A 27199-nucleotide genomic window follows, 5' to 3' on the forward strand; every position below is an offset into this window, starting at 1 on the left:
TTCCGTGCCCAAATGACAATGAATAAATAAGAGACTGACTCTGTCTTATCAAAAGGTTCCTCCTGAAATAATCTTATGTCAGGTTCAATTCCATAGTTTTTGTTTCATAGTATGGACACTATGATAATATAATAACAATACACTTTATTTATATAGCACCTTTCACACAAAATGCTGCTCAAAGTGCTTTACAACACATAACTAAATTTACAAATCACATGCAGACAGTGCTTCACATAAAACAAGATATTAAATGAACATAAAAACAAGGATAAAGTAACAGTGTGCATGTAGCAGTGAAGGTAAGACCCAATTGCAGGATAATGAGGCATGCGAGGCAGATTTAGTGAATTTTAATCCACATAAAAGGGCATACAGGGAACCCAGGACACAACGAGCACAGAAACACACACAACTCTAATAACAGGAAAGGCAAGGCAAACTATTTATAAAGCACATTTGAAATGACAGCAGTCAACAAAAGTGCTGTACATAGGTGGGCCCTAAGTAAAAACATCCCACGGCAAAAACAAGTAATTACAGCAGACAATACAAACATGAAACAAAGAGACTCGGCCTGTGCAGAGACTGAGTGAAACGCCAGGGAGAAGAAGTGGGTTTTTAAGGAGGATTTAAAAACCTCAAGAGTCTTGGAGGCTAATATAAAAGGCCAGGCTATTCCAAAGTGTAGAGGCGGCCGCCGCTGTCACCTCTAGTCTTTCATCTGTTTTTTGGCACCTCCAGCAGCAGTTGGTTGGCAGAAACAAAACGGTACACACAGGGAGACTACAATAACAAGGGAACCAGGTGCAAGTGAGAACTAAACAACAAGGTACAGATGAATACAATCACACAGACAGTGAAGGGTTAACTGAGACTAAACCAACTCACCCAAAGGGAGAGGGGTCAAACAGAACGTGAGGGCATGGAGAGGAAGACACCACACACTGGGGGACTGAGAAAAGCCACTGGAGGGACAATCACTAGGGTATGAGGCAGGAAGGGACAGTGTCATAGTTAATGTAACATAAGTTGAAAGATAAAGCCCAATTGATAATAATAAAAATAAGATAAAAATGAAGATAAAAAAGCATAACATAAGATGGAAAATGTAATGGAAAGTAAGATGGAAATGTAATGTAATGTAATGGAAAGTAAGATGGAAAATAAATACATTAGATAAATGTATGCATTTTGATCACGTATTGTGTCATATTTTATCAAAAATAAATCTTTACAGTACCACATAGTTCTCAGTACATAGTATTTTCTTGTAGATGGAGAATGATTACAATAACACAGTACATTATTCAATATTCATCTCAAAGTTATAAAGGACTTTCAAGTCGTTTTAAGGGAGTGCCAGGATGTTGGAAGATCTCTGAGACGTTCTTGGAGGTCTCCCTCAGACCCACCTGCTTGCATTTCCTTTTCACACAGAGTCTGAATCTCTCCTGGAAGGAGGTGGTGGTGATGGTGTAAAGGATGGGATTCAGGGCGCTGTTGATGGGCAGTATAAAGATCACCACCCACAGGATGATGGTCCCTGAAGATGAAGCAGGTCACAACCATCAAACCAAATCATATAAACTGAATGGCAGTTCAGTCAAGTAGCCACATGTATCTTCCAGTAACCATACCTGTTATCTCCACTCTTAGCAAAGAGAGGATTTTAAGGATGAATATAGGTATCCAACACATTGCATCTGTGAAAACGATGAAGAAAAACCTCTTCGCTATAGAGACTTCTTGGTTGATAACGGTCTGTCGTGCTGTTTTGGCCGTTTTATGTACTGAATAAAACATGCTGGTGTAGGAGAAGACAATCATGATGAATGCAAAGAGATTCAGGCCTGGAAAGACAAACAGAAGCATACATTGCAGTTTAATGTAGGGATATAACATAATATAACACATCCACAGTATGTGCTGTAAGAGGGGTTTTCCATCTTTATATACTCCTAAATCAGCGTAGATTGTAGGATTGATTCCAAGGTCCCTCTTACCCAGAAATATTCCTGTGGAGTAGCATCGAGCTCCTGGTTTTTCTATCTCATCAAAATGAAGTGGAAAACACACTCCGTTCCTGCCATAGTAATTCCCAAACGTCTGCTTGTCCCAGAAGGGGATGACTGCAATCATGAAGCCGAGGACCCAAATGAAAATGAGGTAGCAGAGGGTCTGCTTGCGGCCAGCCCTGTAGTTATGGAAGGGGAACACGATGCACAAGTACTTCTCCAGAGTCATGTAGGTCAACAGCATGACAGACACCTCTGTGGACAGCATGGCCAGACAGCCAATCAGCTGGCACTGTATACTCTCCATCCACAGCTGGGCATGTCGGTTGTACTCTCCACAGTATTTGATGTCATATGCCCCGATGAAGAATAGGTAGACTCCCATCAAGCAGTCAGCACCTGAAAGATGGGATATCTTGCAGTTGTATTTACTTACTATGTATACTCTTAAAAAACAAAATAAAAAGGGTATAGAACACGTTGCAAGGTATATAGAACCCTTTGTAACAAAAGAACCCTCTTAAAAAGGTTCTACTGTACTCTTACCCTTTTCAGATCCGTTTTTCAGATCTGTAATGTTCTATATAGAACACCAAATCCAAATCGCACCTTATGGAGCTGAAAGTGGTTCTATTTGGAACCGTAGGGTTTTAACTTTTTTTTTAAAACGTTTTTCACAGGATACTTTCTGTTACAAAGGGTCCTATATAGCAGTGTGAAGGAGGAGTCACCGGAGCACACAGGGATTTAAGGCCGTTTATTTGATGCAGGTAAAAGACTAAAAAACATTTAGAGACATGTTCATCAGAGTCATAGTGAGAACAAAGGCTGGGTGGGTCTTACAGCTTCTGGGCTGATCACCTGGGCAGGTGAGTAGGAGGGGTAGTACATTCAATCAGCCAATGTCTCTATTCCACCAATGAAGTGGCTGGTCTCAGGAGGCCAGTCCACAAGAGGGCAAATGGTAATGCAACATACAAGAAAAAAGCACTAGAAAAAGAGTAGGAGAAAGGGCATATCTATCAATGGTCAGTTGAGTAGAGTCTATCAATACTGTCAGTACAACAAATGCAACGCAGAAGTCAGTGTATACAGTAGGACAAAAATTCACCAGGGACCAGTAGGCTACATGTGGAAAACAGGTGCATGGGTTAAGAGCACGTCTGTTGAAAAATGTATATATAGTCAATAGCCTACATTAAAAAGAGCAACACCATGTATGCCTGTAGGTTTTCTAAATGTAAAAGGACTAGTTACTAAAAAGGAGGGGGCTACAGTAAGTGGGTTCAACAGGCCTACTGAACCCACTTAGCCCCCCCCCCTTTTCAGACACTAGATATGCTGTTTCTCCTACTTTTTTCGAGTGTTTTTATCAATGCATTCAATCAGACATTGAACTTACTCGTCTGCCCAGGTGATCAGCCCAGAAGCTGTAAGTATAGGTACCACCCAGCCTTTGTTCTCACTATGACTCTGATGAGGATGTCATTTCGAAACATTAGTCTTTTTTACCTGCACCTAATAAATAAAAACAGTAGGACTCACTTCATCTGATATTTGTTGTGCTCACAGCAACCATCTGCATGTTTCATGAACATTATGGAATGAAATCATGTTTTGGAGGCAAAAAAGGTCAATATTTTCAGATCTGTCAGGTGTTCTAATAATTTTGGCCACCACTATATATATATATATATATATATATTTATTTATTTATTTATTTTTAATTTTTTTTTATTTTTTTTTTAGAGTGCACAACTTACAAAGGTAGGGTAGGTGATTTTTTTTCAGAAGCACTTTTTGTTATATTTTTGCTATTCTCTTTACATCCTGACAGCAATCAGTAAATAAAAAGCTAAATAAAATAATAAATAATCTGTGGAAGTCGCAGGACTGTAATAGCCTTGTCCAATCATTGCACCGTGCCTGGTTGAAATGATTGGATGGCTTACCTGCCTGTCAACCAACCTACCTCACTAGCGAGTGTAATCTGTTTTCCGCCAGTTTGGAGGAGTGGCTTTGGAGGGAGGCCTGAAAGGAGGTGTGGGGATTTTTTCATTTGGATTTTCAAAATCTATCTCACTCTTCTCTGGTTTCTCCAAAATCGCCTACCCTACCTTTAACAACCTTTACAATGCAGTACTTACAGCACAATGATATGATGGCCATGGTGTGGTGCTGGTTCTCTGATGCAATGCAGGACCGCAGGCAGATGACAAAGACGTTGCCAAAACAGATCACGAAAGCCACCACCCACACGAAGACACGAAGGATGATGTTGGCTAGTAGGTTTTCAAATGAGGAAATTCCATCGGTGTTTGGCTTACAACTTCGGACGTTTGGAGAGTAGCCACAGTACTCAAACCTCTTGAAATATCTAAATCAAGAGGACAAAAACAATGACATTACACACCAACAAAAAACTCCCTGATTAATCATGACATGTGTATAATGTCCAATCACATACAGTATACAGTATGTGTGTCCTGGGTTAATACAGTTTGAGGATGGTAAGGGAAGCATAGGGTGTAAGAGGGGCATGGAGCTAGGAGAGAATGTAGTGAGAAAGTGAAAGTGAAAATAAAGAAGTAAAGTACTTGCAATATTCTTCTATTGTATTCTTCTATTCTTTAGAGTAGAAACATCAAATATTGGCCACAATGGCTGGTAATCTGAACCGAATGCCACCTTTCCTCTAGTGTCCAGGTGAGCCCTCAAAGTCTTTTTCAAGTTGGCTACGTGTTTTGTTTTAGAAAATCATCTGCCAGGTTTGGCAGAGAAAATGTCCGAAGCTAGGATGTGCGCACTTCTCATCCATAGCCTTGGTGGATATGGACAGAAACTATTTTTTACACTGAAATGCGATGGTGAATGTTATGATGAAGATGTTTTTTGTGCCTACAGTTAACGTGGTGGTTGAAAGATACAAGTTTAGACAACGGAGTAAGCATCATGTACAATCAGTGGCACATTATGTGAACTTGCTACAACATGCAACTTTACAAGTTTTGAGGATGACATATTAAGGGACCAGTGGAAAAGACTCTAACTAACTAACTCTGATCTCATAAGAGAGCATTTGCTGCTCTCTTGTTGTGGTTGTTTGTTTTGCTTTTACAAATGTTGCATAGTATTTGATTTGGATAGGAGGCTTTAGCGTGTCATGTCCAGGAGCAACCAATCTGGGCTCCTGCCAGTAACTAAGGGTGTTCCGAAGGGATCAGTTCTGGGTCCTGTACTCTTCACTATTTACATCAATGATATTGTCACCTCACTTAGTAGTTGTCAAGTCCATCTGTATGTGGAGGATAGTATTGTGCTGTATATTCTGTTAAGCTTGCCACTGAGAATTTGCAGCTTTCTTTTAATGCCCTTCAGGAGGCTCTAGTAAGCTTAAACAAAAAAAACGATTATGATTGTATATTTATATCCACTGGAAATGGATTTAACATTGAGAGTGTTACTGAATATAAATATCTTAGGAGGAAGTCAGTGTACTACTACTCGCCAGAACTAACAAGTGCATCTCCTTTCTAAAGTGACTAAGAGCATAATCTGTGCTAAAGCCAAAGTGCAAGAGTAGCAAAATATAAATATAAAAGGTGCTTAAGAGGTGGGATCACTTATATAGCACAATGATAACACTTATATACTATAGCACAATTAAGGTCTCTCACTATGTCCAGTATCGTCCACAGCCCTCTCACTACACTCTTCTAAGGGGCTGGTATGCGTATAGCTCGATGGTCTGCTAGGCTGCAGTCATTTTAATTACTGTATGATATACATACTGTATGGCCTGTTCAGTCACAGCTGCACAAGTTCATCTCCACAAGACGCCCTTAAGTGTCCTTGGGCAAGACACTGAACCCCAAATTGCTCCCAATGAGCAGGCTAGCGCCTTACATGGCAGCTGCCACCATTGATGTGTGTATGTGTGTGTGAATGGGTGAATGAGAGGCATTCATTGTGCTATATAAGTGCAGTACATTTACCAGTTACCAGGACTAGGGAGTGGAGGTTGGAGTAGAATAGAGAATGTTTCAAAGAGCTTAGAATTTTAAGCAGCTTTAGTAGCAGATCCTCCAGAGAAAATGTAAAAAGAAAACATATGAAGTCAAAAAGGTCCTCTGGGAATTTACCTTTTCTCCATTTATTCTCAGCTATTCTCAAGCTCCATCTATCAGTATGCACCGAGTCTGACAGCCAAGGCGCAGGTGGAGTTTTCCTATCTGTTGCCTAGGGTAGGTCGGGAGAAACTATATTTAGGGCCCGAGCACTGGCGGTGCGAGGCCCTATTGAAATTGTAAGGATTATTAGGGCCCGAGCACTGGCGGTGTGAGGCCCTATTGAAATTGTAAGGATTATTATTCTTTCTCCCTTCTTCTTCTTCTTCTTCTTCTTCTTCTCCCCAAACAAATGAATTTGGGCGGCCTAAACTTCGATGAAAACGGATGAAACTTTGCAGATACGTCAGTCCCGGTGAAAAATGTGATATTTCATGGGTGACGGAAATGGGTGTGGCAAAACAGCTCAAGAGCGCCCCCTGGAAAATTTAAAATGGCGAGCCCCACCTTTCAGTTTGATGTAGGCGAACGAAATTCGGTGAGCATATGTAGTTCATCGAGACACACTAAAATGTATCTTGGACCTATACCCAGCACCCAGCAGAAAGTCAGCCATTTTGCTCTTAAGGTGCCATTTTTTCCTTGTTTTTACCATTTCCATGCCTTGTACTTCAACGAACTCCATCTACAGATTTCATCCGATCAACTTTATATTCGGTCAGCTTGATCTTAAGACCTTTGTGATCAAAGGTTATCAAAAAAATTGAGTTTTCACCAAACACCCTTGCCGTGGCGCCCCGCCAAAGTTTGACATTTCGCCATAAAACTCGGAAGTCCTCATAACTCCTCCATACATTATCCAATTTGTCCGATATATCTCACGCTTCATGAAGGTTCTGTCCTGAACACATCTATGTGTCAGTATTGCATCATACTTATAGCGCCACCTATTGGTGAAACAGGAAGTCCTCATAACTCCTACATACATTATCGGATTTGCACCAAATTGCTGACGATTCATGAAGGTCGCATTCTGAAGACATCTATGCATCGGTATTGAGTCACACTTACAGCGCCACCTACTGGTGAAACAGGAAGTCCTCATAACTCCTACATACGTTATCCGATTTACTCCAAATTGCTCAGGGTTGATGAAGGTCGCGTCCTGAACACATCTGTAGGTCAGTATTGAGTCATACTTATAGCGCCACCTACAGGTCAAGCAGGAAGTCATCATAACTCCTACATACATTGTCCGATTTACTCATGCTTCATCAAGGTACCGTCCTGAACACATCTATGCATCGGTATTGAGTCACGCTTAGAGCGCCACCTACTGGTGACAGGAAGTTTCTCTCAGTACTGGACACCGAAATAGCACACCCTTTAACGGCGCCGCACCCCGACATGCGTGGGGTGCGAGGGCCCGCTCACTGCTGCTCGCAGCCCTAGTTCAGTGTTGGATTTGTCTGTTGGCCTACTTGGTGGTAGCTCTAACGTACCCCTTTAACATGTAGGTGGCTTGCGGTGCCCGGGGATTCCACAGCCCTCAAGAGTTTCAGGGAGCTGACTGTGTTCTAATTGAGGGAGGACATAGTGAGCATGTGTGTGTGCGTGTGAATGTATGTAGACCTGTACTGTATGTATCCACCTATCCGTCCTAACTCCACAGTATTGTTGTCTGCCATACCTGTTAGTATACCTGAACACGCCAAACAACATTGTAGCCTACCTTTTAAGATTGTTTTATTCCCATCTTTGAGTTGAGAGGGGAACGTCTTGCATGTGGCATGGTGCTCTGCCCTCACCCTTTGTTTATACTGTAGGCCTAGTCATTTTGATACTGCTGTAATAAACAGATTAACTGAACTGTGAATTATACCTTATACACTTAATTTGATCTGTGTCAGGTTAGTTCCAACGTTTTATTTTGTTCATTTTTTCAGATTGTTCAAAGTTGTTCACAAAATCAAAGTATGCACAGATGTGGTCCAACTCAGCAAAAACTGCACCACCTACCTTTTACAGCGAGAAGTGCAGTTATACAAGAACTTGAGAAGCTTCAGAGGCAGAACATTATTCAGCCTATTGAGTCATCGGAGTGGGTTTCCCCCATTGTGATGAATGCAAAGAAAGAAGGAGCTACTATTTGGTCATGAGTCGACTTAAGAGAGCCTAAGGCTATTGTGGTGGACAGTTGCCCTCTTCCACATACTGTATGGAAGAATAGTTTTTAGAGCCCAGAGGGGGAATGGTCATCTCTACACTCAACCTACAGAGTGTGTACCATCAGGCCCTGCTCCATGAGAACAGTAGAAATCTCACAGCTTCCGGGCTCACTTCATGGTATACATATCTTTAGAGTAGAAATACCACAATATTATTGCAAAGCATTTGATGCCTGAGGCGTCACGCATGGTTGAAGCATGTTGATATGCTTGTCGAGAGGGCTTAAAGAAAATGGAAAAGTAGCTGACTCATTGGTGCAAAACCATTACTAAATCATTCCTTCATGATCCTTTGTATCTCTGTGTCGAAATTTTAATTAACGAAGCATTACATGCATACATACTGAACACAGTTCATCTCTGGTGTCTGCTACTTACTGTACAGAATAAAGCACTAATTAGGTGGCAGCATGAGCTCTCTCACTAGTTCATTGTTCGAAATAGTCTACAAGGCAGTCATTAATCTTCACCAGCTCCTTCTGGATCATTATAGTAAACCATCCAAATCATTACAACAAAAGTTAATTGGCAGCATATAGTATAATCGATTATAGGCCTACAACGGGTAGTTCAGACCTCGCAATCTGATTGGTTAAGAGCCGTTGTATGCCACGATATACCACGGGTAATTATTAGCCTACTGCCTTTAAAAACGTTAGCCTAGTTCCATTGCGTAACGTCTGTTGGTTACATTACGGTTTCTTCTTAAGAAAAATTGAAACATTCGATGTCAATTTAGAGATGTTCTATCCGCCCTGTAGCCTACCATTCTGGTTAATCATCACCACTTTTGCAACTCGCAGTTGCACAGCAAAGGTAGGCTACACTTCGCTCATAGGTTGGTCAGGAGTAGTGGTTGCTAGGTTCGTCGCTTTGAAACTCCATAGCAACGTGATAGTTTTATGAACTAGTCTACCTTTCTTGGCGGAGTTCAGTAAAATCGATATTAAGACACTAGCTGTGTTCGGAATCGCTCCCTCACTCCCTATTCCCTATGGTTCACCTAGACCTGGTCGGGCACGCCCTGTCTCAATGAAATTTACCTAGGCTATGCATGCGCTTCCTCGGCCCGCTCTTCCGAGTCTACAGACAAAACCGTTTCGTTACTCACCAAAGTAAAAACATTGTTGGAAAGATGAAAGCCTTTTCTCCGAGGTGGCTACAGTTTGTAGTTCCCCACCTTTCAAATAAAAGGCAAACTTGTACTGTTTTTTGCTACCGTCCATGTTGGGGATGATGCATTAGGCCTATAGCCTATCTTAAAGGAGAATGCTCGTTTTTGACAATCTGGACCTTATTTATGACTCACCGAGATAACTTTGGTGTAATTTGGAGGCCTGTAGAAGAAATTAAAAATCCAGTGCGAGCCAAGTATATCCATGTAATGGCAGCGGACGGGGAACTGAGAATGCACCTTCTAAAAAATCTATTTTCTGCCGCGAAACGGTTGTTTTCATCAATCTGTCTTTATGAATCGCTAGTTGTGCTTACATAGAGCGTAGGCCTGTTGTGGTTTTTCACATGCCTCTGTAATATAATCTTTAGAAACGTCTTTAGAAACGAAATAGCTTCCTCACTTGCTCCAGCACGCATGTGCACAGCATGCTGGAGCAACGCTAAAGACATCTGATAGTGACTCCTCTGTAGCCCTGCAGCAATATAATTTAAATAGAATATATAGTCGGTAGCCTATAGGGGAAGTTGAGTGACTAATTTATGCAAAATCATTTCTGTTTCAGTTGTGAATGCAATCACTGTTCCAAAATGTTTTGAATTGCTTGTTGATCTTGTTTTGAGGGTTGATCTGGGGCCTAGTAACTCAGTGTTTGTGATCAATCAATCAATCAATCAATCAAAGCTTTATAGCGCATTTCATACCCAGAGGCAACACAATGTGCTTTACAGAGAACAAGGGAGGTGGGCATACAACCCACCCCTACATATTCCAGAGGGAAGCAAAAAAACAGTATCACCCGGGGGCCAGATAAGTGAGCTGTAAAAATTCTTCCCTGACCCCTTTCAACAAGGCGATCGAGCAGGCTCCTAGAGTATGTTTGCCTACCGGCTAAGAACATTTAAAAAGCAATAAATTACATTAAATTACATTTTCAGAGTAAGAGAGGCTAAAAACATCATAGGAGAGACATGGCAAACACTGGTGTATGTCTGTGTGTGCGTGAATGTGCCTGGGCCCAGATAGAGGTAGGGTTAGGGAGGGGGTAGGAACGGTTGGGTAGAGTTGGGTATCATCTGCGTAGCTATGATAGCTAATGTTGTGCCTCCTAATGACACTGCCAAGGGGCAGCATGTACAGGCTGAAAAGTAGAGGTCCTAGGATCCATCCTTGGGGCACCCCACAGGTCATAGGGATCTTTCCTGAGCTATGGTCACCGAGGGCAACAAAGAAATCACGACCGGTTAGATAGGTCCTAAGCCAATTAAGGACTGGACCAAAGAGGCCAACCCACTTCAACAGTCTTTTGATGAGGATTGCATGATCTATAGTATCAAAGGCTGCACTCAGGTCCAGGAGGACGAGAACAGAGAGCTCTTTGAAGTCAGCATTAATTCTGAGGTCATTTACAACTTTGACTAATGCCGTCTCTGTGCTATGATGGGCGCGGAAGCCGGACTGGAAAAGGTCAAGGGTAGAACTTGTAGCTAGGAAATCAATTGTTTGAAAACAATCTTTTCCAGAATTTTACTCAAAAAGGTAAAAATTGCTAAGAACTGAAGTGTCTAAGTTGTTTTTCTTCAGCACGGGTCTCACCAAAGCAGTTTTAAGTATTGGTGGGAAGACACCTGTAGATAGGGAGTCATTAACATGGCTAAAATGTCATAGGATACAGAGTCAAAAATAGTTTTGAAAAAATCGGTGGGGATGGGATCCAGCAGGCATGTGGAGGATTTGAGTTTGGATACTACTTTTCTCAACATTTCTGTGTCCACCAGTGTAAACAAGCTCATATGTCCATTACATGGAGGAAGAGGATCTGTGAACGGGATGCATAGCCTTTCCTGGGTGATATTCCTCCTAATATTCATAATCTTATCTCTAAGCTGCAAATTCCTCACATTTGGAGGTAGAGAGAAGGTTATCTGGTGTTTTTACGGCAGGGTTTATTAGGCTATCAATTGTTGAGAAGAGCACTCTTGAATTATTTCGGTTGATAGATATCAATTTTGAGAAGTGGTCTTTCCTTGCATTTCTTATTGCTTTATTAAAGAGAGATGTTCTTTGAGAATATCATGGTGGACCTGTAGCTTGGTCTTTCGCCATATACGCTCAGATCTTCTGCAGGTTCTCTTTAGTTGATTTGTCTCCTCATTCCGCCATGGAGCTTTATGATTGGCTGTGATCCTTTTCAGTTTAATAGGTGCTACAGAATCCAAGGCTTACTCTGGTGTTAAAGGTGGTTGCTAAGTCTTCAATAGTGCCTGACGGCCCCACTTCTGGAGTTGATAAATTGTTTGTGATCATTATTTCTCTAAAACTATCGGCTACTGTGGAGGTAAGATAATGTTTCTTGATAAAGCGCTCAGTGCTACTAGTAGGCCTGGATGGATATTCACTGGAACGGATATCTGGTTTTTCATATTAGATCCACCTGACTGTTTTCTTATGGTAATAGGGGTGCGGTGGGAGATAATTTGCTGAATGGCATATTCAGGTGGGCAAAATTTGTTTATAGAAATATACATATAAATAAATAAATATAAATATAAATTGATTGGTGTAACAGACCCCCTTCCCCTGATGCTATTGATAAAATTGTAGAATTACTCTCTCTGTATTCAAATTTTGAGATGAATGTGATGGACGACTTTAATCTAGACTAGTTGAGCGGTGCTTCAAGTTACTTTAAGGAAGTTAGTGGTAATCTCAGTTTATCCCAGCTGGTTACTGAGCCCTCTAGGTCAAATCTTAATAATTATGAAAGATCTACCCTTATTGATTTAATCTTCTCTAATAGATGTGACAGGATTTCAGCATGTGGATTTTTTGATTGAGTATAAGTGACCGCCCCACGTCATGTGTTATGAAGTATGAGATTTTGTGAAAATGAGGTCACACACTGTTGTGAGGAGAAAATTTAAATCTAAAGTGTCCAAGCTTTTTTAGATTATATTACTCATACAGTTGTAATATCCTTTGATTAGAAACATTTATTTCATTTGTTGACAAACATGCTCCCTTTAAGAGGATTTAAATCAAAGATAGAGTAGCACCTTGGTTTTCTCAGGAGCTGCAACTTTGTTCAATGATAGGAATTCTGCATGGTCTCGTGCCAGGCGTTCAGGAGATTGGCTTTCCTTCAGACAACTCAGAAAGAAATGCACTGCAGCTGGGAGAAAAGCTACATCTGATTACTATTTGGACTTAGTTACTAGCGCTTATTCAAACCCAGCTAAGTTCTAGGGTGCAGTGAATTTAAACAAAAACAAAACCTTGAATTCTCTGCCCACACGTAAAGCTGTTGACTGTGTGATCTCTGATCAGAATGAAATCTGCCTTGCCTTTAATAGGCACTTCATTGAGGCAGGGCATTTATTCTATAGAAATTATACAGGGTCCCCTCTTCTGGATGTCTATACTGATGGTACAGTATACAGCCAGCAGACCAAGTCTCTCAATTCTCCCTTCAGCCCTTTACACATCTTGAAGTACTTGATGCTTTGCTCAGCTATCCATAGATCCTAAGTTTTCTACAGGAGAGGAACATTTAGATTTTTTTTATTTTTTTTTTAAATAAAATTTGCTGCTCCAGTTATTACTGAGCAATTAACACACATTTTGAATCTCTCCATTGCTTCGGGTAGATTTCCTCTAGTTTGGAAGTCTGCCAGGTGATCCCTTTGCACAAAGGTGGTGAGAGGGATAGTTCTACTGTAGGCTACAGTCCTATATCCAGGCTACCTTGCTTGGCTTAAGGTTTGGAGACCTTGGAAAATAGCCAACTCAAGTTCTTTTTCTTTCTAATCATTCAGTATTAAGTCCACATCAATCAGGATTTTGAGCCAAACAGCACAATTTCAGCCATGACATTGGTTACAAATGTTAAATGATCATTTTAGGAAACACTGTGCTGCCCTCTTTATAGATCTGTCCAATGCTTTTGATACAGTCAATCACCACCCGCTTTTAAAAAGATTATCTAGTATCTAGTATTGGTTTTGATAGAGGTGCATGTGATTGGTTCCAGGATTATCTATCTTCCAGGTGTCAGTGTGTGAAATCGGGTTATGCCCAATCTGAATTCCTGTCTATGACTTAAAGTGTGCCGCAAAGCTCAGTTTTGGGTCTTGTCATTTTATTAATGATATTGTTTCTTCTGGTTGTCCATTTGTATGCTAACTAGTCCCTTCACTTGCTCCCCATCTCGCTCAGAATTGATTTCAAGGTTTCCCTCCTCACCCAACAGTGCATATATGGCAACGCCCCCCCCCCCCCCCCTACCTCAAGGATCTTCTCACCCCCCAGACCACTTCACGCACCCTCCGCTCCTCCACTGCAAACCTCCTCAAACCCTCACAGATCCACCTTAAAACCATGGGCATGGGGGCTTTCTGCTCGGCTGACCACCTCAGGACACCACAGTCTGTAGAATCCTTTGAGAAACACCTAAAAACGCACCTTTTCACAGGAGCATTCTGATGACTACTTCCTTAGGTTGCATTTGTTTTCCATATCATGTTTTTAAAATGCCTGTTTGCTCATTTTATATTGTTTTTCTTTGTCCTCCCATGTAGTTGGCTGTAACTACTTTGTTGTTTTTAAACACCTGTTTTATAGCACTTTGAGATTTTTTTTCTAAATGTTAAGTGCAAAACAAATTAAATGTATTATTATTATTATTATTATTAACCATACTATTGTGTACTGTATCAGTTCTGGAACTAACACCAACAGCTGTTGGCTTTGGAATGTTTGTTGGATGTTAGAGTTTGAATGTTTGATAAACTAATGTCACTTTTCTAGTTTGTTTTGGGTTGCTACACCTTAAGTTGAATCATATCTGTTCTGGACTTATTTATTCATTTTTAGTCCTTTTCTCCATCCATCTTCCTTTTATTGTGTTTGTTAGAAGCAATGTCTGTAAGTATTGGAAGTTATCATTATATCTCTATAAGTAAGTTAGAGCATTATTTTTGATTAAACTATAGGCTAGCTAACTATAAGAAATCAATACACAGAAGCTAATTCATACTAAGTTTGCAGATAATTTCAATGTACTGTACCTACTGTACAGTAGACTCTACTATATGTTGTATATTCTATGAGCTTATTGTATATCATTTGTGTAAATTATCAGACGAGTTGAACTGCATAGATTGTATTAATAGCAGTTATCCATATTGTATTTCTTGTTTCAAAATGTTTGTGAAGACTAGGCTACAACTTTCTTAGGCCTACTTTATAACTGTGTATTTTTGTAATTGCTATTGCAGTCGAAACATATAAATTGCTTGGACTGCATGCATCATCTTCTTGTGGAGTAATTTGAATAACTGTTTACTCAGCTGGATAGCTAGGCACAGCTGAGTGAGCAAATATTGATAATGAAGTGTATGTCTCTACTGATAGTGGCACTTGCATTGAGAGTCAGTTTAATTAAATTTCATGTGGATAATCTAGTTTCTAAGCTGCAACAGAAAATTGGCTTCCTGTCAGGACTGAGGTGCCTGCCAGACCCTCAGCGGCCAGCAGAGGGTGTTTGAGGAGGCTTGTGCCGTAATCTATGGACTGATGGACTAAGGGGATTCACTTGTGATATTGGACTGTCGTGTGTAATATACCCCTGTGTTTTTGTGCTCTTGTGTTCGAGCTTAAAGGTCTGTACCCCTGTGTGTTTCTGTTTTAGTTTTTCCTTTGTTGTGCTATGGGCTCGGTGAGCATGTCTTTTAGTTCCTGCACGTTTGTACTCATGGAGGATATTTTCTGTTATGAAAATTTTCGGGATTGCACTCCCTTCCCGTCCGTTTTGACGGCTTCCTGTACGGAAACAGATCTAATTTTGCTTTATTTTTATTAGTAGGAAGGGGATTGTTGAAGGAGTTTTCTTATCAGAGATTAAAGTATGCCCTGATAGTATGGAAGTTTTTTAGGCTCTTTATTCAAATGGCAATGCATTTTGCAATTAACAATTCAATATGCAATTTGGTCATGCAATTTGAAAATGCATTTTACAGTTGGCAATTCAATATGCAAAGTGGCAATGCAATTTGAAAATGCATTTTACAATTTGCAATTCAATATGCAAAGTGGCAATGCAATCCTCAATTCACTTTGAAGAAAAAATAGGATGAAAGCTGAATGAATTGCATGTCATATTGCCGTGGTTTTCACTTTGAAGAAAAAATAGAATGAAAGCTAAATCAATTGCATGTCATATTGCCGTGGTTTTTGGGTGTCTTTATTCAAATGACCATTCATTGTGCAGACCCGCCCCATACTCTGCCCCTGATTGGCTAACTCTAACCCTAACCTTAACCTTAAATGCATGGCCATTTGAATAAAGAGACCAAAAAACCATGGCAATATGGAATTCAATTGATTCAGCTTTCATTCTATTTTTTCTTCAAAGTGAATTGAGGATTGCATTCCCACTTTGACTGAATTTTTACTGAATTGCCAATTGCAAAATGCATTTTCAAATTGCATGACCACTTTGCATATTGAATTGCCAATTGTAAAATGCATTTTCAAATTGCATGACCAAATTGCACATTGAATTGCCAATTGCAAAATGCATTTCCATTTGAATAAAGAGCCTAAAAAACTTCCATACTTATAGCTCATACTCACATATGTGAAAGGTTGCTTAGAGAGCGAAACATCCGAATGCTGATATTTGGTATCTCCACCTCCTTTATACTCCTAAGGGAGAAACAAACATCACATCAGTAGGCTGTATGTGTTGAAGGTGAGAAGAGAAACGAGTACTGTAGGAAATGGTAAATGGACATGCTTGTATCCAAAGTGCTTTACAATGGCCTCTCATTCACCCATTCACAGACACATTCACACACCAGTGGCAGCAGCTGCCATCCAAGGTGCCATTGGGAGAAATTTGGGGTTCAGTGTCTTCCCCAAGGATACTTTGACATGTGGACAGGAGGAGCCGGGAATTGAACCGCCGACCCTGCGGTCATTGGACGACCCGCTCTACCTCCTGAGCCACAGTAGTTCACCATCAGATGTAAGAACACAGAAACCAGCTATTACTTACAGTGATTGTAAATTGACAAAGCTGTCAAACTGATCATCATAGATATGAGTCAGGGGGTTGTTGGAGATGTTTCTGAGGAAAAAAAGAAGGAGAAACGTCAATAGAGAGCAGCTTAGCTAGATCCCTTTGATTCATTGGTCCTGTCTCGGCTCATCTCTTCACTGTGGCCTAATGGCCAGATCAATAAGTTGATTTATGACAAATATACAGTAATAAATCAGCGATATAGCCTACTCTAGTGATACAGATGCCACTCTATTTTTGTACTAGAAATATGAGAAATGTGTCTGGTCTGGAAAATCCACAACAGGCATATCATTCAAAGCCTTCCACAAGGAACCTTCCAAGGGCCTAAAATGTATTATGCATAGGCCTACTCACAGCTGCTTAAGGTTCTGAAGATTTCGAAATAAAGATGGAGACAACTCCTCGACTTTATTTACAGATAGGTCCCTGGAATGAGAAAATACATGAAAATAAATAGAAATATTTACAGAAATACTGGATTTACATGAGGGCATGGACACTTATTTCAATGTACTGTGGGTTTAACTCACAGGTCTATCAGGCTTTGCATCGCATCGAATGTTCCCTCTTCAATGCTCTGAATTCTGTTTCTACGGAGAGCCCTGCAAGAACGTGTGCACAGAACCACTTAAAGAACCCTAGAATACCCTCAATAATTTATAATAATTATATAATTTAATAATTTACAGTTTACATTTTCAACCAGTGCCTGTATGCTTAATTCACTTAATTAAATTAACTCTCTATTCAATTTTAAGCTACCTAGACAAACAGAACCATGAACATACAGTAGTGTAGATATCTAATAATTTGTTTTTTACAATTCCCGCCCTTAACACTGTAAGGAAGTTGAGCTGTGCCTCAGTTATTCAATATACAGTACATATGTTAATGTTGCAGAAGGCATATTTTGCATTCAGATTCCGACCAGGCAGATCCTGCCAGAGGAATTCCCAGAACCTGAACCTCTGTGGACTTTCCTATTCTGTTCAATGGAAGGAGATACAGTAATACTTTACCCATTATTACGATTCCCCTCATTACTATGATGATCATATGTGGACTGAGAGGCAATCACCAGTGAATTGCCAGTGATGAAAGGGCTCCAGTAGGTGCTTGAAACAAGCAACAAGGCAGCTGTGGCTTCAGCTTCACCTTGCAGTGTAACACATGCAGGAGAACCATCCTTCCATTAGTTTTTAAATTAGAAGGACACAGCAGAACCAAACAGGTGTTCTCTCTCTCTAATTACATTACTCCCTGCAATTGCTTTAATTAGTTAATTAGTTAAAGTTCAATGTAGAGAGAGGGCACTTGTTTGGTTCATTAAAGGAATTAGTGGAGGAACCAACCCTCAAAAAGAGCTTTAGTTTTTGAGATACCCCTCAAAACGGTAGAACAAAACGGGACATTGTTTTTTCATATCTTTAATATGTCCCCTTCATGAAATGGATTGTCCCGAGTTTTACTTTTCCTGCAAAAGTCATGAATTTCATCCATGAAGTGACTTACCCCATAGGCTAAAAAAGTGCAAAAAACGCCTAACCTCAAAGAGGGAATTCCAAGATAATCCTTTGTCATTTTGTACCAGATGGTTGTTTTTACATCATACTTGCACATATGGTCTACAGGTAGTGTCCCTACATCCCAGAGCAACCAGGATGCCAATATTTGGTTCTATTTTGAATCAGCAGCCTCCTATATAAGGCCTTATTATAGGCGGAAAGAGCAAAACGTTATTTTGTATGAGGAATATTCACTTTTAATCCTGGTCCTACTCTTCTATCAGGGATAGAACAAAACCTGACCTTATTTTTCATAACTCTGACTTATCCCCTTCATAAAATGAATGATCAGACTTTTTACTTGTTTTGAAAAAGCCATGAAATTCTTCAATAAAGTGATTCACCACATTTGCAAAAAAAGAGCCAAAAACTCAAAGGAGTTCCAAGGTAATCCTGCATCATTTCCCATCTACTGGTGTGATTTACTTTATATTTTCACAGATTGTCTACAGGTAGAACCCTAACACCCCAAACCAACCAAAGTGTCACAATATTATTGTATTGTGAATCAGCAGGCTTTTATAGACTACTACGCCGTGTTACAGACAGATACGTCAAAGTTTACTTCTAATCCCTGGTGTAATAATACTGTAAAATGTCTTCATACAACACAACTGCTTAATAACAGGGAATACAATTTGCTACCATGTTTTCACCCACTTCATATTCATATGGAATCTATAGATGATGATCAGGTTATATCTCATACACCTTAATGCAGCGGGAATGACAAATATTGTTATATTGGCAGCCTTCTAGTCAGTCAGGCAGTATGGGTTAAGTACACACAGTGGAATACACTACATTTTCTGTGCCATTCTTGAAAAATCATGAATCAAGTGCTTATTCTCAGTTTAATTTTTTTAGTTACTTTTGATATTTAGAAATCAACAAACTATTTGAGCAGTGAGGGAGGAACTGAATAATTACTGGTCAAATTGTTTTCCAGGGGGGTGAATCAGTCACTAGCATTAGTGTCTGACAGTATATGGAAGTGCAGGAGCAATATTCTGTGCAGTGCAATCCCACAGACAGACACTGGCACTTTCTTGTTTTATTACAATCGGTATCGTTGCAATAGAGATGGGTGAGATCTCTCACAGCTTTCGGTGCAGGCTCCTTTTTGAAAAGGACTGGCTGTAGTGATACATCATCTTTTAGTATCCAACCTTTTCCAACTGGATTCCAAAGGAGGGGTTTAGCGACAGGACTGTGGCACCATATACCAGTTTGGTACATCGCCTGTAGGACGTGCTGTTCAAAAGCATCTTCAGTGGGAGGCAGATGTGAGACTGGCATGTCTGTGGTTGATGCGAGATAGACCTACATAAAAATAGGCAAATCCACAGGTTTCAATAAACTTGACGAGCACATAAATGAGCTTCAGGATCTGATTGCTTGACTGATTGCCTTCCAGAGGCTCTACCGGTTGCAAGAAAATATGCTATTCATCTCTATGGTTCAAAAAAGAAGGCAAAGGGCCAGCCATGTACCACTCTTGATGAGCTCCGTTGCTTTCGGAGGCTTTTGATATTTAGAAATCAACAAACTATTTGAGCAGTGAGGGAGGAACTGAATAATGAACTAGCGATTCACCAAGACAGATTGATGAAAACAACCGTTTCGCGGCAGAAAATATATTTTTAGAAACTGCATTCTCGTTGCCCCCACCACGGGGGCATTACATGGATATACTGGCTCGCGCTGGATTTTAAATTTCTTCTACAGACCTCCGAACTACACCAAAGTGATCTCGGTGAGTCAAACGTCTTATAATATGTCGTAAATAAGGTCCAGGTTGTCAAAAACGAGCATTGTCCTTTAATCACTTCAAATACCTGGGTTCCTGGGTCAATTCATCAGAACAGGACCTTAAGGTAAGAAGCGCTGGCATGGAGGGCACTGAATGGCATGACTAGTGTGTGGAACTCCAATCTCCCTCGACACATCAAACTGAGCTTCTTCCATGCGACCGTGGAGTCTGTCCTCCTATACGGCTGTGAAACTTGGACCCTGAAGCCCACCCTGCAGAAGTCTCAAGCATCTGTATGGGGGGTTACCAATGCTGAGTGAGAAAGTGGCATCCAGGAGGATGAAACTTGCTGGCCACTGCCACAGACATCGTGAACTCCCAGCCAGCAAGTTTGTGCTCTGGGAGCCAACACACGGGCACCGATTAAGAGGACGTCCCACACCAACAATGTGTGTTCTGCGGAACTGGCTGGATGAATGGACGACCGAGATGATTGGAGACTTCGCTGTCAAGCTCATCTGAGGACGACCTAATGAATTACACCAGGATTAGAAGTAACTCAGAAAAAAAAACATATCTGTCTGTAACACGGCCTAGTAGTCTATAAAAGCCTGCTGATTCACAATACAATAATATTGTGACACTATGTTTTTTGGGGGGTGTTAGGGTTCTACCTATAGACAATCTGTGGAAATATAAAGTAAATCCAACCAGTAGATTGGAAATGATGCAGGATTACCTTGGAACTCCTTTTTCAGGCCAGGCCTGGAGTATTTGGCTCTTTTTTGCAAATGTGGTGAATCTCTTTATTGAAGAATTTCATGTCTTTTTCAAAACAAGTAAAAAGTCTAATCATTCATTTTATGAAGGGGATAAGTCAAAGTTATGAAAAAATAAGGTCAGGTTTTTTTTTGGTTCTATTCTTGATAGAAGAGTAGGACCAGGATTAAAAGTGAATATTCCTCATACAAAATAGCTTTTTGCTCTTTCCACCTATAATAAGGCCTTATATAGGAGGCTGCTGATTCAAAATAGAACCAAATATTGGCATCCCGGTTGCTTAGAGATGTAGGGACACTACCTGTAGACTATCTGCAAGTATGATGTAAAAGAACCATCTGGTACAAAATGACAAAGGATTATCTTGTAATTCCCTCTTTCAGGTTAGGCGTTTTTTTTTGTGCACTTTTTTGGCCTATGGGGTAAGTCACTTCATGGATGAATTTCATGACTTTTGCAGTAAAAGTAAAACTTGGGACAATCCATTTCATGAAGGGGACATATTAAAGATAGGAAAAAACAATGTCCCGTTTTGTTCTACCCCGGGGAGGGGTATCTCAAAATTTTGAGGGTTTGGTTCCTCCACTAAATGTACAGGCCCTGGCAGCACATCATGCCAACACTTTTCCACCTGCACTGGCAACCGGTCATCACCTTCACGATCCTCCTCCTCGCCTAGTCCCTCCGTATAGCCAAGCCTACCTCTCAGACCTCTTCCAGAGCTACACACCACCCCGCTGCCTGCACTCCTCTCGGGTCTCCTGGTCATACCCACCACCAGGCTAAGACCCATGGGTGACGGAGCCTTCAGTGTGGCTGCCCCTGAACTATGGAACACCAACGCCATGACCCCCTCCCTCCACACCTCAGTCTCCATCACCAGATTCAAGGCATTTTTTTTAGACTGGCTTTCAGCTGAAAAGAAACCAAGTTAGAAAGGATGCAAAAACCAAAAGATTGGTTGGCTTTCCTTCAATGTGCATGGGTGCCTTGAAAGGCACACAATAATAATAATAATTATTATTATTATTTTTCAGAAAATAATAGATAATCCACCCCGCCCCCCATTATATATATATATATATATATATATATATTAACTCACAGTACTGTCAGAGTGGCACACTCTTGAAAGCTGGAGACCCACAGAGATGAGATCCTGTTTCCTTCCAGTTCTCTGAAAACAGATGGGTCCGGTTGCTGATTTATAAAGCAATTACATGTCTATTGGAGTGGTATAAAAGCAAACAAATTTTTAAAAAGGCATTCTCTTTAAATAGTTGTCAATGAAACATATTCAGTATCATCGCATCGTACAGCAGTATCCTATTACTTACAACCAGTTCAATCTTGGCATTTCCAGGCACACAGATTTCTTGGGAAGGTACTCAAGTGAATTGTTCAGAAAAGATCTGATACGGTCAGACAAACAGACCAACAGAGACACGCACACACACACACACACACACACACACACACACACACACACACACAAAGACAGGCAGGCAGACACACATACACACACGCACGCACGCACACACACACACACACACACACACACACACACACACACACACACACACACACACAAAATGTGGAGTTTGTTAAAAGATCATTCTAGTATTCAGTGGAGTTTGTTAAAAGATCATGCTAGTATTCAGTGGGATTGTAACTTTATACAGTAAGTACAGTACCTGTATGTACGATGCATGATACTCACACGAAAAATAATGAATTGAGCCCTTCAAAAGATTTCTGTCTCAGAGACGTTAGTCTGTTTTCATCAAGGATCCTAAAAGTAAGGTAATTAGAGAATAATTGATATACCTCCTCCTCTGTGGCTATTGTTTTCAAAGAGTTTTTTCTCTGTGTGTTCTAGCAGGTGTGTTTATAAATACCATGCAATCATCAACTGAAACATTTATGATGTTAATCCACCACCGTTTCATTACACTGAGACATTCTATGCAAAAGTGACTTCAAGGCTACTAAGCACATCACATTACTTACAGCCACTCCAGGTTCCAAAGGTCCCTGAAAATGCCAGCCTTCAATGCCGTAATCCAATTCTGACTGAGAAATCTTATCACAGCATGACAGGTAAGGAAAAAAACAACACTTCAAAGCATTTGATATCTTTGGAGATGAAAAGCTGGAATTAAATATGAATGTGGCAATTTACAGTAAATAGAAGCCATGAATAATACAAATAGCAGTAAATACTGTAATATTACTGAGGGATCTGACTGTTAAGTTCGTAATTATTTTCAATGACAGGCGAACTGAGAATTTGGTGTCTCCAGTACCATAATGGGGAATGACATCCACCTCATACTGTAGGTTTCTGTCTGTGTATTGGGAGGAGGAGCTGCTGACCTGCTGTCATGACTCATGATTCATGCTCCCACTGCTCATAATCCCTACTGCACACTAGTGTGGGAAAACAGCCCTGATTGGAAAGGAAATGCTACTGCAGTTGATTTCCTGTCTAATAACCTTGGCTAACTATCGCTTCAAACACTACAAATCCTCTGCATTCCTTGATTCCTAAAAACAGTCCTCTCTCTTCAGTTTAACAGGGGGTGTTTGCTTTCACAGTGGTAATTACTGGCCAAATTGACACATTCTGATTTGTCTCTGCTACTAGCTGCCTTTCAATATACACTTTTATTTTGATAAAATATGGTGTGATATCTATTCCCAATGCACAAAGGGATTTACTAGATCTCCCAAAAGATAGACAAAGGAAAGTGAAGTTAGGCATTCCCTCCAACACTGGGTTATTTATAAATATCAAATATCAAATTGTAGGAAGTTTTTCATTTTTTTTATATGCTTTTGAACAGATGAAGGACTTACAGCCTCTTTAGTGAGTAGAGGCCTAAGAACGCCCGTTTGGAGATGGTTGTAATTCTGTTGTCTTCCAGGTGTCTGTGGAATGAAAATATACACCACAGCGTTTTTCACCAGAAGGCTTGTCCGTCTATGTGATCTTGCAGAAGCTCAGTGAGGACCACATGTTTGAAGAGGGAAATGAGTGTACTCTGGAACTGGAGCATGTCTGAGGGAACTCATGGAGAATTGATGGTCTATACTGTGATAACATGGATACAGTACAACAACATTTTACAGATGCATGTTTTGAGTACTTCACAACTTTTGCCTTAAAAGTAATGTTTTTTAAAGTAATGTTTTCTGCATAGAAATGGCTGAAAAGAGATGCAGCTCACAGAGGTTCATAAAAACAGTATGCTCAGCACAACCACAAAGAGAGACTGAAGGGATTTATTTCATTTCATATTTGGACCTTGAGCACAGAAAACTGTAGGAAAATTCACAAAGCCTTTTCATCAAAGCCAAGCCATCTTTTTCCTGGCTTGAGGCCAGCGGCCGACAGCTGCAAATTATGCTTGTTCATGAAGGAGCCACTCATCAGTTTGAATCACCAAGCATGGCCAAGCATTGTTGTAATATGATGCCATGTCATCATTTGTTAGCAGATATTGTTATTCACACAGCTATAATTAGTGACCAAATTGAAATAATTGCGTGGTGGAATTATATATGTTGTGATGGAAGACAAACCTAGTTTCACTGCCATGACTTCACTCTCACTGTAATGTTGTCATCTCATCTGCACTCACAGAGGAACTTGACCTACCACACCATGTAATAAGAGAGCTAAAACATCCTAAGCTGCTAACACTTTCGCTCCAATTCAGAGAGTGATCCATAGAGGAGCACAGTTACATGGCGGTCTGACTCACAGTCTCTCCAGGTGCCTGTAGCGGATGAACTGGTCCGGTTGAAGATACTCTATAAGGTTGCTGTTTAGCTCTCTGAGGAGAAAGACGTTTGGCCAGTTAGGAAGGGTGATGCTGCATCATACATTAGATATTATACTGTATTGATGCGCATAACTGCTGGTTACATTTTCATCCTGACCCCTATTTGTTTTCACAGCACTCCCAAGATGGATACTCACAGGGCTGTGACATTTGAGGACACAGTAGGGACATGCAGCAGGTCCTTTTTGTTACAGCTGATTCGCCTGCCCTCACAGAAACATTCCTCAGGGAACGTATCAAGCACTGGAAAACATAACAGTACAGTACAGTCAATTAGCAGACACCTTTATCCAAAGCGACTTACACAAGTGCATTCAATGTAGGTAGTCAAGTCTACTACTACTCACCAGAAGTGCATCTCTTAAAAGTGCAAGAACTGCCAAGCACAAAAAACAAGCACGGAAGCACGCACACACACACAATGCATAACAAACAGTACTGTATATCTGCTATTTTTAATTCAACAGATAATTCAAAAAGTTGAATGCAATTCTAAACATGAATTCCAAAAACTCACAGCATTCTTTGGAAACTTCAACATTGTTCTTCATAAATGCATCAAAAAGGTGTGGCCATCCACTGTTATCCACTGCATGGGGTGGAAAATTTACAAAGGTTTTCCATCTTGGTACAATTTCCTTGCAAACTAGAAGCAACACTACTCTAAACCAGGTCTGATGTGTGTAACTTGGTGCAGAAGTATAGGTTCATGCTACACTGTCCATATTTGGTATGATGGGTATGATATGCTTTTCAGTCTCATACGCTCACACCAAAATATTGGCACCAGAAATTGCCCTCTCCTCAAAATCCTCCCATCTATGTGCAGAACCTCTCACCTGTTCCAAGACCACGCAGTGAACATCAGCCAACTGCTGATGACCTTCCCCTGTTCCACACTCACCACAGTTCTCCTCGTCTGCCCCGTTGGCGCAGTCCTGGACACCGTTACAGTGGCGCAGCTGGGGCAGGCACACAGACAGGTTTCCACAGGGGAACTGACCCAACGGGCAGACATCAGTCCCCGAATACAGGCTCTGTACTGATGATTCTACTGTAAAAGTAAACACTCTAATTAAATCCAAAGAGATATTACAGTTAATGTTGCATGCTTTCGTGTGTGTGGGAGCTTAACCCAAACACAACACATAGTACAGTATGCTACAATCTAAAGAGCAAGACAAGAAAGTTGTTACTTTCACATAGCACTCTATAGAAAACAGATAATAAATTGCCTCCTTAAGATGATGTCTGAGTTCGTGATGCTGCTAGGTCACATGACTGATGGAAGGTGTTCTCCACAACTGACTGATCTGCCACCATCCGTGTGACCTCACAGCCTCAAGACACCACACAGTGACTCCAGGGTAGGTGGAGCAGCTCTGGGGCATGGTGAAGGCAATGTTGCTTGTCAATTAATTAGCACAACTTTCCTTTTACAATGTGAAGCATACCTTAGCAAAAAGAGAACATCAGCTGAGTTTAAAAGAATGGTTGGTAACGCATTATATCAAGGTCCTCTTATTAAGCATTAGTTAAGTTAGGTAATAAGGAGAAGAGAGAAGAATAGAGATAATTTACTATTAATGCTATATCCGATATAATATAAATAATATACTTATTATGTATGTATATATATATATATATATATATATATATATATATATATATAATACAAATGGCTTTGATATCCTGCGGCCAAAAGTTGCAAATCAAACAACAAACAAAATGTTCAAATCCATTAAAGTTATTCCTCTCATTGCTTCTCTTACATTTGCACATGTTACTTTGGAAAAGGAAAAGCAACCAATGCAAAACATATTTTTGAATGCTATCGACATTTTCATCGACATCCACAGTTTTTGAAATCAGATGCTGCAGGGTAGCTTGGGGGTGTTGCTGATGTGTTCAAATATTCAATGTGGCTGCCCAAGTGCTGATGAAAATTATTATGAATTGATATCTTTCACAGCATTTCACTTCACAGCATTTCATTTCATACAGTGTTTCAGTGCATGCCATTACCACAACATGCCTACTACATGACTTACAGACTGATGAAGAATGGTACACATAAAAACGAATGAATGAATGCATGAATGAATGAAGAGTGGATCAGATATTGTGCAGTATCACAATTGTTATGTTGTTAGTTCTCAGTCAAAAATGACATTATGAACGGGAAAAACTGACAAGTTAAGACAGCTAGTTTTGGTTTGCAGAACCATGTTCCAGAGGGCAGATTTTCCTGTGCTGAACTCACATTCATTTCCCATGCATTGACATATCTTATTATACAAACATAATTTAGCAGAAATTATAATTCAGCATATGACAGTGCCCTCAATTTCACCAGGAGATAAATCCATACATTGTTTAATAAACACATCTAAAAAATATTCAGATCATCAGTATTTATAATGACAAATGCCCTAATTACTTTCAATCACATCCTTTCACAGCAGGTGATTCACCCACTAATGAGGGTGAGACACAGATAATCAATTGCAGGGTGAAAATAATCTCTGGGAATAACTGAATCACGCTGTATACAGGTATCATATTTAGTTACTGATACTAAATTAAATGGCTTACCTGCTATGACTGCTGTCAGGGAGAGATATGAGAGGATATAGAGAGAGTTCATCATAGGAGCTCCAAAAACATACATTAAACTTGCTG

General features: G+C 40.3%; 1 protein-coding gene across 1 annotated transcript; it reads right to left on the minus strand.

The window, feature by feature from the left end:
- Window positions 1-1328: 1328 nt before the first annotated feature.
- rxfp2l (relaxin family peptide receptor 2, like) lies at window positions 1329-27164 on the minus strand (the record flags this gene model as incomplete). The annotated part of the gene is made up of 18 exons (XM_084450350.1): window positions 1329-1546; window positions 1641-1853; window positions 2007-2417; window positions 4166-4395; window positions 16121-16192; window positions 16545-16616; window positions 16926-16997; window positions 17102-17173; window positions 21775-21846; window positions 22007-22081; window positions 22390-22461; window positions 22680-22751; window positions 23529-23600; window positions 24437-24508; window positions 24655-24760; window positions 25035-25106; window positions 25422-25568; window positions 27113-27164. 18 exons carry the CDS (start codon window positions 27162-27164, stop codon window positions 1329-1331), a joined length of 2172 nt encoding a protein of 723 aa, XP_084306476.1.
- Window positions 27165-27199: the final 35 nt, after the last annotated feature.

The sequence above is a fragment of the Borostomias antarcticus genome (assembly GCF_949987555.1).
Source record: "Borostomias antarcticus genome assembly, chromosome: 15".
Classification (NCBI taxonomy): Eukaryota; Metazoa; Chordata; class Actinopteri; order Stomiiformes; family Stomiidae; genus Borostomias; species Borostomias antarcticus.